The sequence below is a fragment of the Grampus griseus genome (genome assembly GCF_964374135.1).
Source record: "Grampus griseus genome assembly, chromosome: X".
Lineage (NCBI taxonomy): Eukaryota > Metazoa > Chordata > Mammalia > Artiodactyla > Delphinidae > Grampus > Grampus griseus.
Genome location: NC_138999.1, coordinates 4,678,965 through 4,694,765, shown reverse-complemented (window position 1 = coordinate 4,694,765; position 15,801 = coordinate 4,678,965). Strand labels below are relative to the sequence as shown.

At 51.6% G+C, this 15,801-nt stretch overlaps 1 protein-coding gene across 1 annotated transcript in view; it reads left to right on the top strand.

Annotated features, from left to right (window-relative positions):
- Positions 1–683: 683 nt before the first annotated feature.
- The window catches only part of LOC309839864 (pseudouridine-5'-phosphatase-like), a 71,135-nt gene continuing 56,017 nt past the window's right edge, over positions 684–15,801 (top strand). The window contains exon 1 of the mRNA XM_082681838.1: positions 684–985. Within this exon, the coding sequence (XP_082537964.1) occupies positions 772–985 (214 nt within the window). The 5' untranslated portion in view covers positions 684–771. The remainder of the gene's footprint in view (positions 986–15,801) is intronic.

Below are 15,801 nucleotides of genomic sequence, written 5' to 3'. Positions count from 1 at the left end.
TATCAGACTTCGGCGGGGGGTTGCTCTGGGAGAATGGACCAGCCAGGGATGCTCGGGGGATACAGGCGCAAAGGATGGGGACTCGCGCGCCACTGCGCGTGCGCCCTACGAGGCACGCAGGGAGCCGGGCGGGCAAAACTGAAACGGAAACCTGCCAGGCATCCAGGGACGGGCGCTCCGGGCGGGGACGAAGCCACCGGGGACCCCGTAACTAAGGCCACCTGGCTACCCATTTACTTGGTGGCTCTCAAGGATGCCAACCTGAGCATCTATGCACGCTTTCCATCAACCCCATGCGCCGTCGTCCCTCCACGCTCTCCCTCCTTCCTCATGCCCTTTCCAAATTCGAGCCAGGCATTGGCACCCAGATTAGGCACTCGGCTCTGCTCGGCCCTTTGACTCAGCATCCCAGCCCGTTTACGGGTATGAAGTGAGCGTGGGCGGGGGGGGGGGTGGTGGTGGTGGTGGTGGTGGTGGTGGTGGTGGTGGTGGAGGATGCGGGCAAACTTGTCGCGCCCGCGCGTACCACGGCGGCGGCGACAGCTGGGGTGACCGTCCTCGGCGCGCGTGCGCAGAACATGCCGGCGAGGCCCAGAGCGCGCGGGAGCGGCTCCAGTGGCGTATTCCAGGAGCCTCGGAAGGAGGCCAGCCGCAGGCGAGCGCCGGGCGGCGGAGGCTCAGGGCGCGCGATTTTTGAGAGACCGCGCTGGGACGCTTAAGGCGCGCGTGCGCAGAGCAGCTCGGGGCTCACGGGGGCTTGCCCGAACGCGCATGCGCGAGAGCGTCCCGGGGGGCGCGGGCGCGAGGAGGCCAGGGGTCGCGCGTGCGCAGCACGGCTCGGGGCGCGCGGGGGAGGCCCGGAGCGCGTGTGCGCGCGCCTCTTCCCCGCCCCCACTCGGCCGAGACGGTGGCACAATGGCGGCGCCCTTGCCCCCGCTGCGTCCCGTCACCCACCTGCTTTTTGACCTGGACGGCCTCCTTCTGGGTGAGTAGCCTGCGGCCGCCTCCCGCGAGGACTGTCTGGGAGGACACGGGCGGGGGGCACAGGCTCTCAGGGGCGTGAGCCGCGGCGGGGCGGTGTGCGGGGTCCCCAGGCTGGCGGGCGGCGGGGGTGCGGGGCCCACGTCAGGCCGGCCGCGCTCGTGGCTGAGGCGTCGACGGCGCCCGGGGCACTTACTTCCGGCGGCCGCGCCGCGCGTGGGGACGGAGTGCGTGGGGGGCGGCGCGTGAGGGCGCGGTGCTAGGGGACCACAGCGCGGGCGGGAGGTTGGCGTTGGGCCTCGGGGGGCCGCGGGCGCTGCGCGCGCAGCCGGGCCTCCATTTCCCTGTCTGCACCCCGGCTTCTAGGATCACTGCAGGCTTGCCCAGAGGTGCACGCACCTTGCTCGTAGCATCCTACAGGGCAGCGTCCTCTACCCGCCGATTTGGGGGCCTCTGCCGGCGTCTGGAGGCGTTTGGGGCAGCCTAGCTGGAGGGTGGGAGTTTGCTGGCGTCCAGAGGGTAGCGGCTGGGATGCGGCGGAACCTCTCGCAGTGCACAGGACGGCTCCACGCCACCGTGACTGCTCCACACCCAAGTATCTGTAGCGCGGAGGCGGCGGCGGAGTCCTGCTCAGCGGTCTGGCTGGTCCGAGTGACTCCCAGCAGGGACATCACCGGGGAGCAGCAGTTTTGCAGTGCAGAGCCCGAGTCCCCACCCTACAGCTGCCCAATCAGAATCTACATTTTCACCCAAGTGCCGGGGAGTTAGAGGTGCACACCCGTGCTGTGGCTTTGAGCGGTTAACAATCTTGTGTGCGCCGAACAGCCCCGTAGTCGATGGTGGTAGGCGTGAACTTACCCACCGAGGCGAATTCAAGTAGAATTCGTAGAAAACGCTGCGTTTAAAGCTCAACAGAGAACTGCTCTGAGCTCTGCCTTACAGCTTGGGCGTATGTTTCATGACACTACCCGGTGTTACAGGGTTAGGAAACGTGTTCTGACCTCATTGTCTCCGGAGGGCTTCATAGGACTTTAAAAATGTCTGCATGCTTTACGTAGGCTACTAACCTGGTGGAGGTGTGCATACATCAGTGCTGCCTCTCATAAAATCCTGCAAGGTGGGAGGAGATGTTTGCCCTGACTAATTAAAAACAAAATCGGCACCACTCAGAGAGGTAAAGTGACTTGCCCAAGGTCACACAGCTAATAAGGAACAGAACTGAGAAATGATTCCAGATCGATCTGATTCTAAATATAAGTGATGTTGTGCTCATTTTACAGGGGAGTGTGACCTTGCCCCCATGATCATTTGGCTCACTGGTTCAGTAGTAATGGCACTGATTTTTTATTTTAAAGGTACACAAAAAACAGTCTTATTTTTATGGACCCAGAGATACAAACGAATGCATTCCTAAGGGGTAAAATAAATTCCCATAGAGGTAACTAATTGGGTAGAACAGTGTATGCAGCTACTAAATCTGAAATGACTCAATTTCAAAAAGCATATGGGATTCGTAAGTACAGTTTGTAGATGTGAGTTTTCCTGCTTAGATGGTCAAGTTAAATTGTCAAATAAATTCCTTATCCTCTAATGAAAAGTCCAGAGAACATGTTTTGTGAGTCTTATGAATTTTAATACAAACTGAGGTGTCCCATTAAAATTAAATTTATTAGACTTCTAAGTGAGCCTTATGCTTCATCCCCACTCAAGATACACATATACCTGTTCCCTGGAGCCATGAATGTGACTTATGTGGTGGTGCTTGCAGGGGTAGTTATCAACCAGGGTCTCCTCTTTGCTAGTTAAGGCAAGTTTAAAGTTTATCAAGCATTGGTCTGGCACTGTTACCCAATCCTCTGAACTGGTCAGAGAAACAAGAATTAGTGGCCTTTGGGAGGATAAGACCTAGCTCCTCTTTCCCCCTTCGTTTTCTGCCCTTTACCTCATTCCACCCTGACTCTTGGAGGCGGTGGTAAGGCCTTGCAGAACTTTATCAGAAATGCACCTTTGCTTATTCTTTTTTTTTTTTTTTACAAAATGTCTGGTATAAAACACCACTTTCCAGAATGTGCTACTTTACCTCATTTAATCTACTTGATTATACCTGTTGTAATTCTTAAGCGCCTGACTTCAGTTGTCTGTTGTTTGCATAACAACGTATCATCAGTTTATTATGAGGTGTTTTTCGGTGGGCCTGCTTTTCAGAATTGTGAATCCATTTCCCCAGGAAGTTCTGTTTGTTAATGTAGCTGCAATCTTGTATTCTCAGGGAAGTGAAACTGGAAACAAAGAGTTGCATGGGGAAGCCTGTTTAACCAGAGGAGAATGAGGAAGTCAATGGAGATATTTGCAGAAATGTTGACCAGAAACCCGGGGTTACTTTCTAGTGCTTTTGAAATGTTTGATGCTGTTTTCCTTTCGATCTTTGGAATCTGTTTTTGTTGACAGAGGTAGCAATTAGCTGTGAGCTAGATAGTAATTTTGGCCCTCAAATGCCATTTAGAGACGGAGACCAAGGCGACTGAGGTTATTTATGAACAAGGATAAGATGTTGAAGGAAGAAGATACAAGTTTGAAATACTATGTCAGCTCCTGAATAGGGAAGATTATCTAGTTCATTAAATAGCTGAAGTTAGGCGTACAAGAGGTAGGACCATTCTCTTTAAGAGACAAGAAAGTTGGTGGTCCAGAGTCCTGCTATCTGATAGGAGTAGCACCATGTAAGATTTTGTTATAGCAACATTAAAGAAGCAAAAAGACACAGAGGAAGTTAACTTGAATGGTACTTTTTTCCTATCCTGACACATCCAAAATATTGTTACTCAACACATGATCAGTAAAAAAAAATAGTTGAGATAGTTTACATTCCTTTTCGTTACCTAGCCTTTGAAATTTGTGTGTATCTTACACTCACAGGGCATCTCAGCTCAAACTAGCCAGGTTTCATGGGTTCACTTGCCACGTTTGGCCAGTGCCTACCGTATGGGACAACCCAGGTACAGAGCCTTAGGAAGCAACTCACTGATGTCTGCTGTTGATAACGGGGCCAGATGGAGGGTGGATGTTAAGAATATTCAGAATTAGGAATATGTAAAATGTGGTATACCTAAAATATGCTTTCTAGGAGTCTGTTACAGTAATTAAATCCTTAAAGAATCAGCCAGGAAAAATAAAAAGCTTATTTTCAAATGTTTAAAAAATAAGCAGAAAAATAATACGATAGATCTGTGAGGGGAAATACGACTCTTTGCAGTGTCGATTATAACTGACCACGTCTCCATAAACACACAGAGGTGGCAGGATTGTAATGGGTGACACCTGGCTTCTACTCCGCCTTCACGTGGACGAATAGATCCCCTGCCCTGTACCTGTTTGTACTCCTACAGCTTCCTGCTTGCCAAATGGCAATCATAGCTCTTGAGACCGTATGGAAGTGCCCGTTTCTCCGTCCGGGGGCCCAGGGCACAGTGTGAACGCTGGGTGGAGGCGGGACCTTTGTGCTGCTCCTGGGGCTCAGGGATCCATTGTTGACCGAAGCAGCTCGCAGCCCTGCCCAGTCTGCTCGGAATCCGCTGTCACCCGTCGTCCTCTGGCTCACCTCACCTATGCTGGTTTCTGTAGACGCTGGGACCTCCACAAAGCTGATGACAAACACAGGATCTCTCTGTACAGCTGTAGCACACGCCCTAGATGAATTTTCGGAAGAGCTTTCGTACATTGTATTTGACCCTGTGTAACACGTATGAGGTTTAAAAGTGGAGATGATGAGCTTTTCGGCGTCCATTGGTTCCTATCCTGTAATGTGACTCAGTCCAGACATTCCCAGAGAGTCTCAGGAAGGTAGAGCAGAATAAACGCTCGTTCGGGATGGCCGGTGTGAGGGTACTGTCTGCCCTTGGGGCTCCCAGAGACACCCTCCCCCCGTCCCTGGCTTGTTGTGTGCCTTGCGGTCTCCGCACGGATGTCAGGGGACCTGTGCTACGGCACGTTCCCCTTCTCTCTGCCCTGCCCCCAACCCCCGGAACTAAGGGCACACGCTTGCGTTTGATGTCACCTTACCAGGTGACATTTAGGTCCCTTCTACATTTGCACAGGAGGTGGTGGAAATTCGGAGGCCAGTCTGAGGCCTTGCGGCTGAGCAGAGCTCACACAGAAAGGGGCCCTGACTTGTACTTTCTCAGTTTGGAGTAAGACGCTGGTAGGGGCAGGCGAAGGTACCCACGGACTATGTTGAATGTCAGGAAATTCATCAGGAATAAGAAAGCACTCGAGGGGGGACCGAGGTGGGTAAACTCAGGTCCCGTTGGCCGTGCTTCCTAGTAGACCTGAGCCGCGTCAGCCTTTCCCGTGTTCCTGCGGTTAGCGGTTCTTATGCACCACAGCTGCTCCCGTTTCTAGATTAACAGGAAGGTGAGATCAAAATTGCATAATTCTGCAGGTCGACGGGAGTTTGGTCCAGCTGGTAACACCACTAAGATATTCAGCAGGTTTCTGTCAGTGCAGGTGTAGATTGCCCGTTCCTTGCTTCCTCCTAGCTTCCTCGTCCCCCTCGTTGTGTGCTTTTATTTAGAATCTTAGCTGTGCAAACTTTTTTTTTTCCTGTCTCGAACTATTTTTCCTTTCTTCTCCTTGGGAAGCTGTGTGGGGGGGATTCTTTGTTCACTTTTGTCTTTCTGATTATTCTCTGCTTTCTCTGATTCTGTTCCTTTATTTTTTCTTTCATTTTTTAAGCGACTATAATTTATCCATTACACTGTGTTATTTTTCAGGGGTAGACGGAGATTTAATGCAATGTAAAAGAGCAAGGGAGATGATGCCCCCAAGAAACGTCCACCAAAAGCACTCACTACACAGGTGCCCAGGTGACTTTTCACAGCTTTGTTTGAGATGTTTGAAAAGTGATGGATACATAGCCTGTAGCTGGAAGGTGCAGTAGTGTTATAGCAGAATGGCTTACGTTAGAAGATAAAGCTCTCACTGTCAGGTATATGTGAATACTGGTGACTCATAATTCCGGCATTTCATATATTAAAAGCTTCATTTAATTGTGTTAAAATGGGGGAGGGCAATGCTGGTCTGTGGTTTAAAATTGCCTTTGGTGTGTCTAAGGAGAATTTTCTTGAAAACAATAATTGTGACACACATGCATTTCTGCTCAAGAAATGTCTTCCCCCTTTGGCTTTGCTGAGGTGGACTGCCATCCTAACACCTCTCAACGTGCGTTTTGAGTGTTTGGCAGGTACATGCCCACCTTCCTTCAAGGTGCGGCTCCCACACATCCTTCGCTCTGCTGCCTGCGGTCAGTAGCTTAGTGTCTGTGCAGAGAGGGGCGCACACCTGGGGTGAGGATGGTCTGCTCCACGCCCTTGCCTGGAGGGCAGTTCCATCAGCATGGCTCCCGGCACTGGGCTGGCCAGTTGATGTCCCCTGACTCTCCTCTCTAGGCCTAGACATCAGGGACGGATCCAGAGGCAAACCAGAGTCTGCTCGACTCCCAGTCTGCTCACTGCCCAGTCTGTACGCGAAATGAGAGCAGATGGTCATAGTTTGCGTACCTGAGCTATTTGGGGCCTTGGAGACGCATTCCAAAGTAAGCAGCAGGCTTCCGTCTCTCCGCTGCCATCATCGTGTCCTTGACGAGAACCGGGCACCCTTGTGCTCTCTGGAGCAGCATGTCCACCCGGCAGAACTGCCCGCCGTGGAGGGAATGTTCTGTATCTGAGCTGCCCTGGACGGGAGCCGCAGGGGCACCCAGGCACGTGAAATGCTGCCAGGGCAGCTGACGAATTGAACTCTTAATTTTTTAGTTTTACTTAATTGAAGTAGCCACTTGTGGGTACTGTGGTGGACAACGCAGCTCTAGAGGAGTGAGTTCACTCCTTCCTTATCTGTTCAGAATATACTGTGCCGGGTGCTGCAGGGGATTCACAGCAAGTCTCTTCTTTGTAGTGGTCTTGGAGTCCAGCTGGGACACACAACACGCGTGAATCTCTGAGTAACTGCTGGCGGTCAACATGAGAAGGACAGGAGAAGGGGCAGGGCAGTCATTTGAACTGAAATCACTGGGAGGATGTGCTCTCAAGGGCAGGTAGGACAGTGGATATTCCAGACGAGGAGAACAGATGGCTGAGCAGTAAACACGTTTTCTGAAGCAGAGAAGAGCTTGTTTTTATCACACAGAGAGTAGTATTTAAAAAAAAAAAAAAAGAAAGACTGGTTATTAACCATTGTGTTGAAATGTGGGGGTGAGGATGATCTCTGCCTGGTGGATATTACTCTGGTGTTTTCCACACTGGGTTCCAGACGGTAGTCATGTCCCTTTAGCCTGTTTTGAACTAGAAAACCTCGCCCCATCCCCTAGCTGCATGGCCTGTGTTTTCGCCGTGAGAGGGACTCTTGGAAGAGCGCAGGCTGGTTCTCTCAGAGGATGTTCTGCGTTCCGGATTGGCCTGCTTGTTTCCTCCTGCTGCCACCTCACTTGTTCTCCATCCCTCGTATTCCCTCTGATCCAGACATCATGCCCGTGCCTCACTTGGCCTCCCTCAGCCGTTTCTGCCAAGAACATACTGCACCAACTCACGGCCTCTCAGGGTAGATGTTCCATGTGGTCAGTGCCCTCCTTCTAGTAAAGTCTTGTCGTATCAAGACAGCTCTTGTCTTCCGTGGTAGTGCGTGGGATGTTTCAGTGAGAAGCCAGGAGCCTGAGGGACCCGGTATCGGCGGTGATGTAATGCCTGTGTGTCCCGAAGGCCTGAACCCTGAGGCAGAAAGACGGGCAGGGGTGCTTGCGGGGAAGTGGAGGGCTGCCTGGACGCTGCTCACCCTCAGGAAGCCAGGGTGGCTCTGTGAGTTGGGGCCCCCCCTTGCATCCCTGCAGCTCTGCCTGACTTGGACCACGTGCCCTTATCTCTCCCAGGGTGTTAGGGCACGGGGTCCAAGGGCATCCCCACTTTTGCCGTCAGACTCATGAGAAAGCATACATTCATCAAAGCAAATACAGTTGCCTGCACCGCGTCCACTTTGCCACGTAAACCTTTCCAGCAGAGCCGTATATTTGTCAATGTGGTTCTGTGTTCCCCGCCGTTTATATGTTTTCCCCACACCACCGGAGCAGCATTCATGGCTGCTTAAAAGCGGTCAAGTTCTGGATTTCTAAATATCACACAAGGAAAGGAACCAAGAGTCTGGGGAGAAGAGGCCAGTTCCAGACTGGGGCCCGTGAAACCCAAGATGAGCGTGGGTACCTTTCCAGAGCCAGGGCAGGGGGTCCCACTGGCGAAAGGCAGGGTGAGTGGAAATCAAAGGAATAATGACTGTGATGGATTTTAAGACTCTAAGTTTTTTAAAAAGAAATCTGTGAGTCGTGATCCTTAAAAGAAAAGAGAGGGGAGGCATGGGCAGCAGGAGAATGCTAGTTAATAAATATGGAAAGAATGGTAGAATTCGTCAGGTCACCATCTTGCAGGCCTCACTCTACATGCTTCAGACAAGTGGCACTGGTGGAAACCAAGACCGTTGGGTTCATTGGGAGCGAGGGTGTTCAGACAGTGCCAGAGTGCCACCCCGACAGGGTACTGACACACAGCACAGGCGGACACGCATGCTCGTGATGGACAGTTCTGGGGGCCACCGCTTAAGCGACACGTCCCACTCAGGTGTGTCAGCGGGGGAGCCGCTGGCTGCCATGTGCTGCCACAGCAGTTTACCTGAGTCCAGGCGAACTTCCAGGTGTCCTTTCTAGTTTGGAGGGACGGAGGAACAAGCAAGGTGACACCACGTGGAAACGACCGGACAGATCCAGAATGCAGGGCATTCCGCAAGGTCTCTGGGTGGGCTGTTGAAAGTGTCAAATGTCACGGGAAATGACTGGGGTGGGGCGCTCTAGTTTACAGGAGGCTAAAGGGACCTGAGTACCAAATGCAGCAGATCTTAGATTGGGGGGGGAGGTCTTATAGAAGACATTTTTGGGGCAGTTGGAGAATGCGGTGTGCAGTAGCTAATTAGATGATGTCATTCAGTCGTTGCTGATTGGCCGGTTCTGGTGCTAGTCATGGCTATGTAGAAGAGTGTCTTTATTTGATGGAGAAGCATGCAGAGGTATAAAGGAATAAATGTCAGAGTATCTGCAAATTTTTAGGTTTATTGCTTACAGATGTAGGTTATATGGGTCTTTTCTGTGCTTCTTTCGACTTTTCTATGTATTTGAAAAAAGAAAAAAAAAAAAAAGGAATGGGAGGATTAAGCCTGAAGCATGAACCCCTGAAAAACAAAACAAAACTATTAAGTAGTTATCAGTTGATTCTATTTAAAGAGAGAAGAATATAAAACGTACATCTTTACAAGATTTGCGTGAACAGTGTAAAATAAACAGTTCCAGAGCCTTCGGCTCCCTGGAGAATTTAGGTGGCAGTGCATTCCCTGGTGTCGTGTGACAGCAGGAAACACTTGGAAAAGAAGAGGCCCCTTCACTGTTCTCACCCTCTCTATCCACTTCCTTGTCTTTTTCTCACAGTGCGCTTGGACCTGGGCCCCAGGATTTGTAAAGACATGCGTGCACCAAATTCTCTTTTGGTGGAATCTTAAAATGGCAGCTGATATTTAGTCAGGAGATCACACTCAAGAAAAAAAAAAGAAAGAAAGAAAAGATTCCTAAATGACTTACCAAAGTAGCCAGCCACACCGATCCCTGCATCTCACGCGGTGTGCTGATTAGACCTGGTGACAGCCACGTCCCTCTGGAGCCTGTCAGCTGAGCCCTGGGCCCCCGTGACTGATTCTCCTGCAGCTCTCAGCAGATGTCTGCAGCTGCGGGCCTGGGCTGCTCTCATCCCTTACTCCTTGTCAGCTGCCAAGGTCCAGGGAAACCTGAGGTTGGAGCTTGAGCTGGGTAATGAGCTGGGTGTTACAGGGATGCCCGCATGTTGTCCATGTTCCCTGGGCTGGTGCAGTCCTTGGCGTGAGGGCCCTGCGGGCTACCTGTTCGTACCTAGACGGGGTTCTCTTTCCCTTGTTCATCTCAATTTCAGTGGCTTGGAAACCTTTCTGCTCTTGCTTTAAAAAAAGGAAAGTCACTTGGTTACTGAAGAAATGTTTTATGCCAGCAAGGTGTTACTTGTATTTCTGTTCTGGCCAAAAATAGTCATCAATTTCAGTCGGTCCCCTAGTACGTTCCTGTTTTCTCTCTACATCTCTTATTTCCCTTATTTATCTTACCACAAAGCATTTCCTTTGGTTGCATTGACAACGTTTATTTTTTTGCATGATGACTACATATAATCAAGGCAAACTTCAAACCAGCTGAGTTACTGCCTTGTGCCGCCGTATATTTTGACCTCGGTACCGACATCTTAATGACCACGCATCAGCTTTTAAAGTGGTAGGTTCAAGTGGCTGGCTTTGCAGAGTGGAATTGTAGTCGAATTTGAGCTGTGTTTCGACAACCTGGTGAGCTGGCTGGAGAGCCCAGTGAAAATCAGGCCCGGTCCCTTCTACTTGGTCGTTTCATCATGTATCTCTGTGGGCAGCCCTGGTGTCGTGTCAGAACTCCCGGACGCCTCTGTTGCTGGGCAGCCCTCACTGGTACAGGTGCCAGTGGGAGTCCTTCCTTAAAGGCCAGGTAGCTGATGCCTAGTGCTTTAGTTTTATCTCAGACGGGTGATGAGGAGATTGCCCACAACCCCCTTGGCTGACTGAAAACGTTAGGTGCTGCTTGGATGAAGCCTGGTTCACCTCGCCCCTGAGTACTTGCTTTACCTGCTGACTTGGTGAGATTCCCCATCCCCCGGTGTTCTCCCCAGGGTCCTGCCCGCTCCCACCTTCAGCACATCACAGACGGTGCAGGACATCTTCTGGGACTTCAGCATCTCATTAAGATATAAAGACAGATCCAAGATCACGTGCTAGCTGACCCAAGGCCTTACGGCACTGTTTAACGTGACTTTGCAAAAGAGATTTAATCATCGGGATATATGATGCAGCCCTTCTTAATACCATTAATATTTATTGTTAGATCAAGTAAAGGAACATCCTCACTTAGTGAGCAGATGGCCCTTCTGTGAACTTAATATCTTTATGTAATCGCACCTGTAATACTGAATAATAAGGGCAGTGTATTTGTCTTGACATTTACAATATTGTTTCTGCTTTTTGGGCCGGGAGTAGAGTCAGGGTCCTGAATTTGAGGGTGTACTTTAACACTGGCCTCTTCATCGGTGCCCTAGTTTGGGGTGAGTTTGCAGGACTCTGCAGGTATCCTTTTGTCCTTCCCATCACTGGCGCCTCCCCCCGGGCTCGGCCCTGGCCCTCCCTTCCTCCCGGGAGGAAAGGCTTCCTTCTCTTCTGGGTGTAAGCAGCTCCTTCTCCTTCCTCTTCTTCTTCTTCTGATGCTTCTGTACCTCAGCATAAAGTGTGCTACATCTGTCATTTCAACAAAACCTCTCGGGGTTCCCTGGGGGCGCAGTGGTGAAGAATCCGCCTGCCAGTGTAGGGGACGCGGGATCGAGCCCTGGTCCGGGAAGGTCCCACATGCCGCGGAGCAATTAAGCCCGTGTGCCACAACCTGCGCTCTAGAGCTCGTGAGCCACAACTACTGAGCCCACGAGCCACAACTACTGAGCCACACGCCTAAAGCCCGTGCTCCGCAACAAGAGAAGCCACCGCAATCAGAAGCCCACGCACTTCAGCGAAGAGTAGCCCCGGCTCGCTGCAACTAGAGAAAACCCACATGCAGCAATGAAGACCCAACTCAGTCATAAATTAAAAAAAATAAACAAAACCTCTGCTCCCTCATTGCCGCGTCCTGTGCACAAACTGCCTTCCTCCTGCAGCCTGTGGACGTAATTTGCACAAAGGGAGCAGTGACTTCCGTGTTGCCATACCACTCAGCATCTTTTCTTATGTTTCCAGAACTGTCTGCGTCAGGGGCCAGTGCCCCGCTCCGTCCTGGGGGATCTGTCTCCATGGTTTCACTTCTCCTTGTCTGTCTGTCCTCCTCTCCACCTCTGTGCGGGGCCCTGGACTGGGCTGTGGATGCGTGGCTTCAGTAACCGCTCTTGCTCTCGGGCCTCCGTCCGCACTTCCCAGTGCACGCGGGCTGTTCCACCCAGAGGTCGCGCCCAAGCCCCGGGTTTCAAGCTGAGCCCAGAGCTCTCGGCCACATCTGCCGTCTTGCGCGCCCCGTGAGCCGCCCGCGTTAGAGACTGGCAGTGACCTTCCCGTCTTCCGGTCCTCCCGCCCCCCGCCCCTCCCAACATGCCAGTACTGATTCCTCAATATTCAGAGCCATGTTTGTGTCCTTCAGCGGCCGCCGCCTTTCTTCAGGCCCTCCGTCTCCATCCTCTGTGGTAACGGTGAATATTTACCACGAGCCTTCACCGCGTGCCCTGCACCGCCGTGCGCACCTTGCCCGCCTCGGCTGTTTCCCTGGCAGCAGGCCGACGGCGCCCTGCGCTGGCCGTCTCGGCTTTGCCTGTTTTGCAGGTAGGGAAGCGAGGCTTACTGAGGTCAAGCGACTTAACCTCAGAGGCAGTGCCTGACAGGTGTTGCCCCCCCACCCCGCCTCCTCTCGCAGCTCGAGAAAAAGAGGCAGTGATTCACCAGACTCAGGCGTGCTCACGGGCAGTTCCGTCACTTCCAGAAACATCAGTGGCGGCGGTTGAATTTCGGTGCTCTCGTTGGCGAGATTGCAAGCCGTGTTCCATGCCCATTGTGTGTGTGCGAAGAAGGCTTTGCCGAGAGGATACAGCTTACCAGGAGTTTATCCCCAGAATGGTCCTACGTTCCCTTGTCATAGGAATCTGGGTGTAAGCTGGTCCCTAGATACTTTCCAAGAGGAAAGGCGTTTGTGCCCATAAAAATAACCCTCGACTCTACCTGTCGCGCATCTGTTGCCCCCTCCCGTGTGCTGAGTTATGTGTGTGTGTGCTCGCTTGTCTGTGTGGCCATAACACAAACAATGTAAATCATTTCTGGGTCTGCCAGGTGCAGCCCAACGAACGCGTTCCTTTCTGGAAGTTCGAGCCATATCTCGGCACTCATCTTGTTCAACCAGTCTGAGAGGAGCCTCATGAAAGCATTTCGAGTTGGCTCCTGGGTGATTTGGGCCAGCCACCCAAGGAGTTAATGTGGCTTAACGCTGCCAGCCTGTAGCCAGGTCCGTCCGCCTGGCTGTTGAGTGTATCTGGGGATAGAGCTTTACGTTCAAAGGGAATTTCAGAAAAGCGTTACAGGACGGATCCACCGGGGCCGTCAAGGAGAGAGAGGCGTTTAGGGCCCTGCGTTGCTCCTGAGTCCCACAGGCTTTCGTAGCAGGCCCACCCACCAGACGCCGGGTACTGAGACCGGTGCAGGGCAGGGATACAAGGCCACGCAGGGGTGCCGTGGAGGCAGGCTGCAGGGGGCAGACATTTTCTGTCCTGCTGCCTCTTCAGGATCAGCTGAGCTGACCCAGTTCCCTGGGAGCCGGGCAGAGGAAGTGGGCTGAGATCCAGGGTGCCTCCCGGGAGACCGGGTCCGTTCCCAGCCTCGGGGCAGTCGGCTGGGTGGGGCAGCAGGAAGGGCTGTGAGGATCCCAGGCCAGCAGGGCACTGTGTGTAAGTCTGAGAGAGCAGGGCCTGGAGAAGAGGCTCCTTGCCCCGTGAAGGGTGGGAGCAGAGGTCTCAGGAAGGGGACGGGGCGTGGTGAGCCTTGTGCCAGATGCAGGAACGTAGGCCTTACCTCCTAGCCATTGCACAGCCTCGCAGGCAGGGCGTGCCGTACAAAGGCACTGTTGATGGCGTGGATGGCTGCGGCTTCCAGGCTGGGAGCTGGCTCGGGGGGTGTGGCAGTTGTCCCGGATCAGAAAATGATCTGACACATACATACTCTTGCTACTCTGGCAGGGATCGCCGTGGGCCCTGCTCTTTCACCTGACGGCTGCCTGAACTTTGTCCACGTCATTATTGATTGGCATGGACACTAGCGTGTAAAAGGGCCTAAAATAACGTAGGCGTCCGGTACTCGGATAACCAGAACGTGTTTCCCCAGATACAGATCTCATAGATGGAAGCTAGATACCCAGACCCATGTTCAGAAAACCCATCCCGCACCTATAGAGCTGTCTTATTTCCCAGCGTGCCCACCCACCTCCTCCTGATTATGGGAATCTCCATTCTGGGAGCCCCAGGAGCATCATTCTACCCCGGGCCCCACCTCTCCGCCTGCGGTGCCCTGGGATTCCAGCCCTTTCGCACCCTCCACTCTTCTCACGTCACCGACACACACGGGGGCCACGTATCACAGGTGCTTAATATTACTGATGCGGCTGCTTGTGTGCTGAGTTGACTCCTGTACACCGGGTTTTTAAAAAAGCCTAGCTGTCCCTTAAACACTTAATTTCTGCTTATTCTGTTGACAAATCTGGTAGACGTTAGTCTTCACTGTTAAGAGGCCATGACAGTGTTTGACTCTGTTTACACATTTTTTAATCAACTGAAACACCTTTGTGCTTGTTAAGCTCCATTCATAAAGCTATTACGTTTTAGTTCCTTGTTCCATACTTCCCTCGTCTGAATTAACACGCAGAACCTTTCTGAATAGCCAGAGATCATTTTAAGCCTAGTAAATGAAGTTTATGATGAACGTAAAGTTCACTTGACTGTTCCAAGGGAGTTGCAATAATGTAGTCTTAAATTGTTAGTGAAAATTAGTAATTCCAGTGTGTATTTCAAAGTTTATTTATAGCATTCTTGCCCCAGTAGGCCAAATTCCATTAAAGGATACAAGTAATAAACTAATAGATAACACACAAACACTGCCTCAGCACCCTGCCTTCCCTTAAACATCTCTGTGAATGTTCTGGGGATCGAGAGGTGCCTGTCCATTAGAGAAAGCCTTTTCCCGCCCAGCTGATTAGATTTTGCATTTCTTGGCATATGTGAATGTCTTTCCACCTAAATCCAATAATCTTTGAACCTGACAAGAATTTTTCATTCTTTCAGTATACTTACCAGGTCCATGCAAGTCCCAGAGAGGGCCATGAAAATAATATGTGATTGCCTGATGGATTTCTTTCGTGTACTTTGTCTGACTTGGAGTAACACCGTGTAAGGCCATATACCCACGCGAGTCAGGAAATGAATAGGAGCCAGGCTTAATTCTGTGTCAGAGGAGCCTCTGCCTGTTCCCAGAGAGACAGCCTCTCTCACCTGCTGTCACTTCCCAGGTCCTCGGAGCTCTGGACTAAAAGCCAGTTCTGTTTGAGAACAGGATGGGCACTGTAACTGCTCAGCTCTCAGAGCCCCTGCAGTTGGAAGGCTTGGTCAGTTGAGCTCTACCTGTGGTGACCGAGCTCTGCCTCCTTTGCTCAGGAAAGCTCCCACGTAACCAAAGGTACACTCTGCGTGGGAGGGGGAAGCACGCCTTACTGTTTTTTCGTCTTTGCAGAAATCCTGGGTAGCGTTAAATGACATCTGAGCTATGTGAATCAATTTATACCTTGTAAACAGATGTTCTTTAAAAGAAATTTTGACCCTTATTTCTGGGTTACATTCTTAGTAACCTAGAAAAAACAAGAAATAGAAGGGTACTTCTAATTGGTTGCCCTTGCCTTCGATAGAAGGACACACTAAGTAGATGAACATGTATAACTCCGTGTTGTGGGCTAAATTGCATCCCACTAGAACGCATATTTTGAAGCCCTGAACCCCAGGACCTCAGAATGGGGCTGTATTTGGAGTCAAGGTCCTTAAAGAGGTAATTAGGTAAAATAAGGTCATTAGGGTGGGTCCTAATCCAGTATGGGTGGTGTCCTTACAAGAAGAGGAGATTAGGACACACACACAC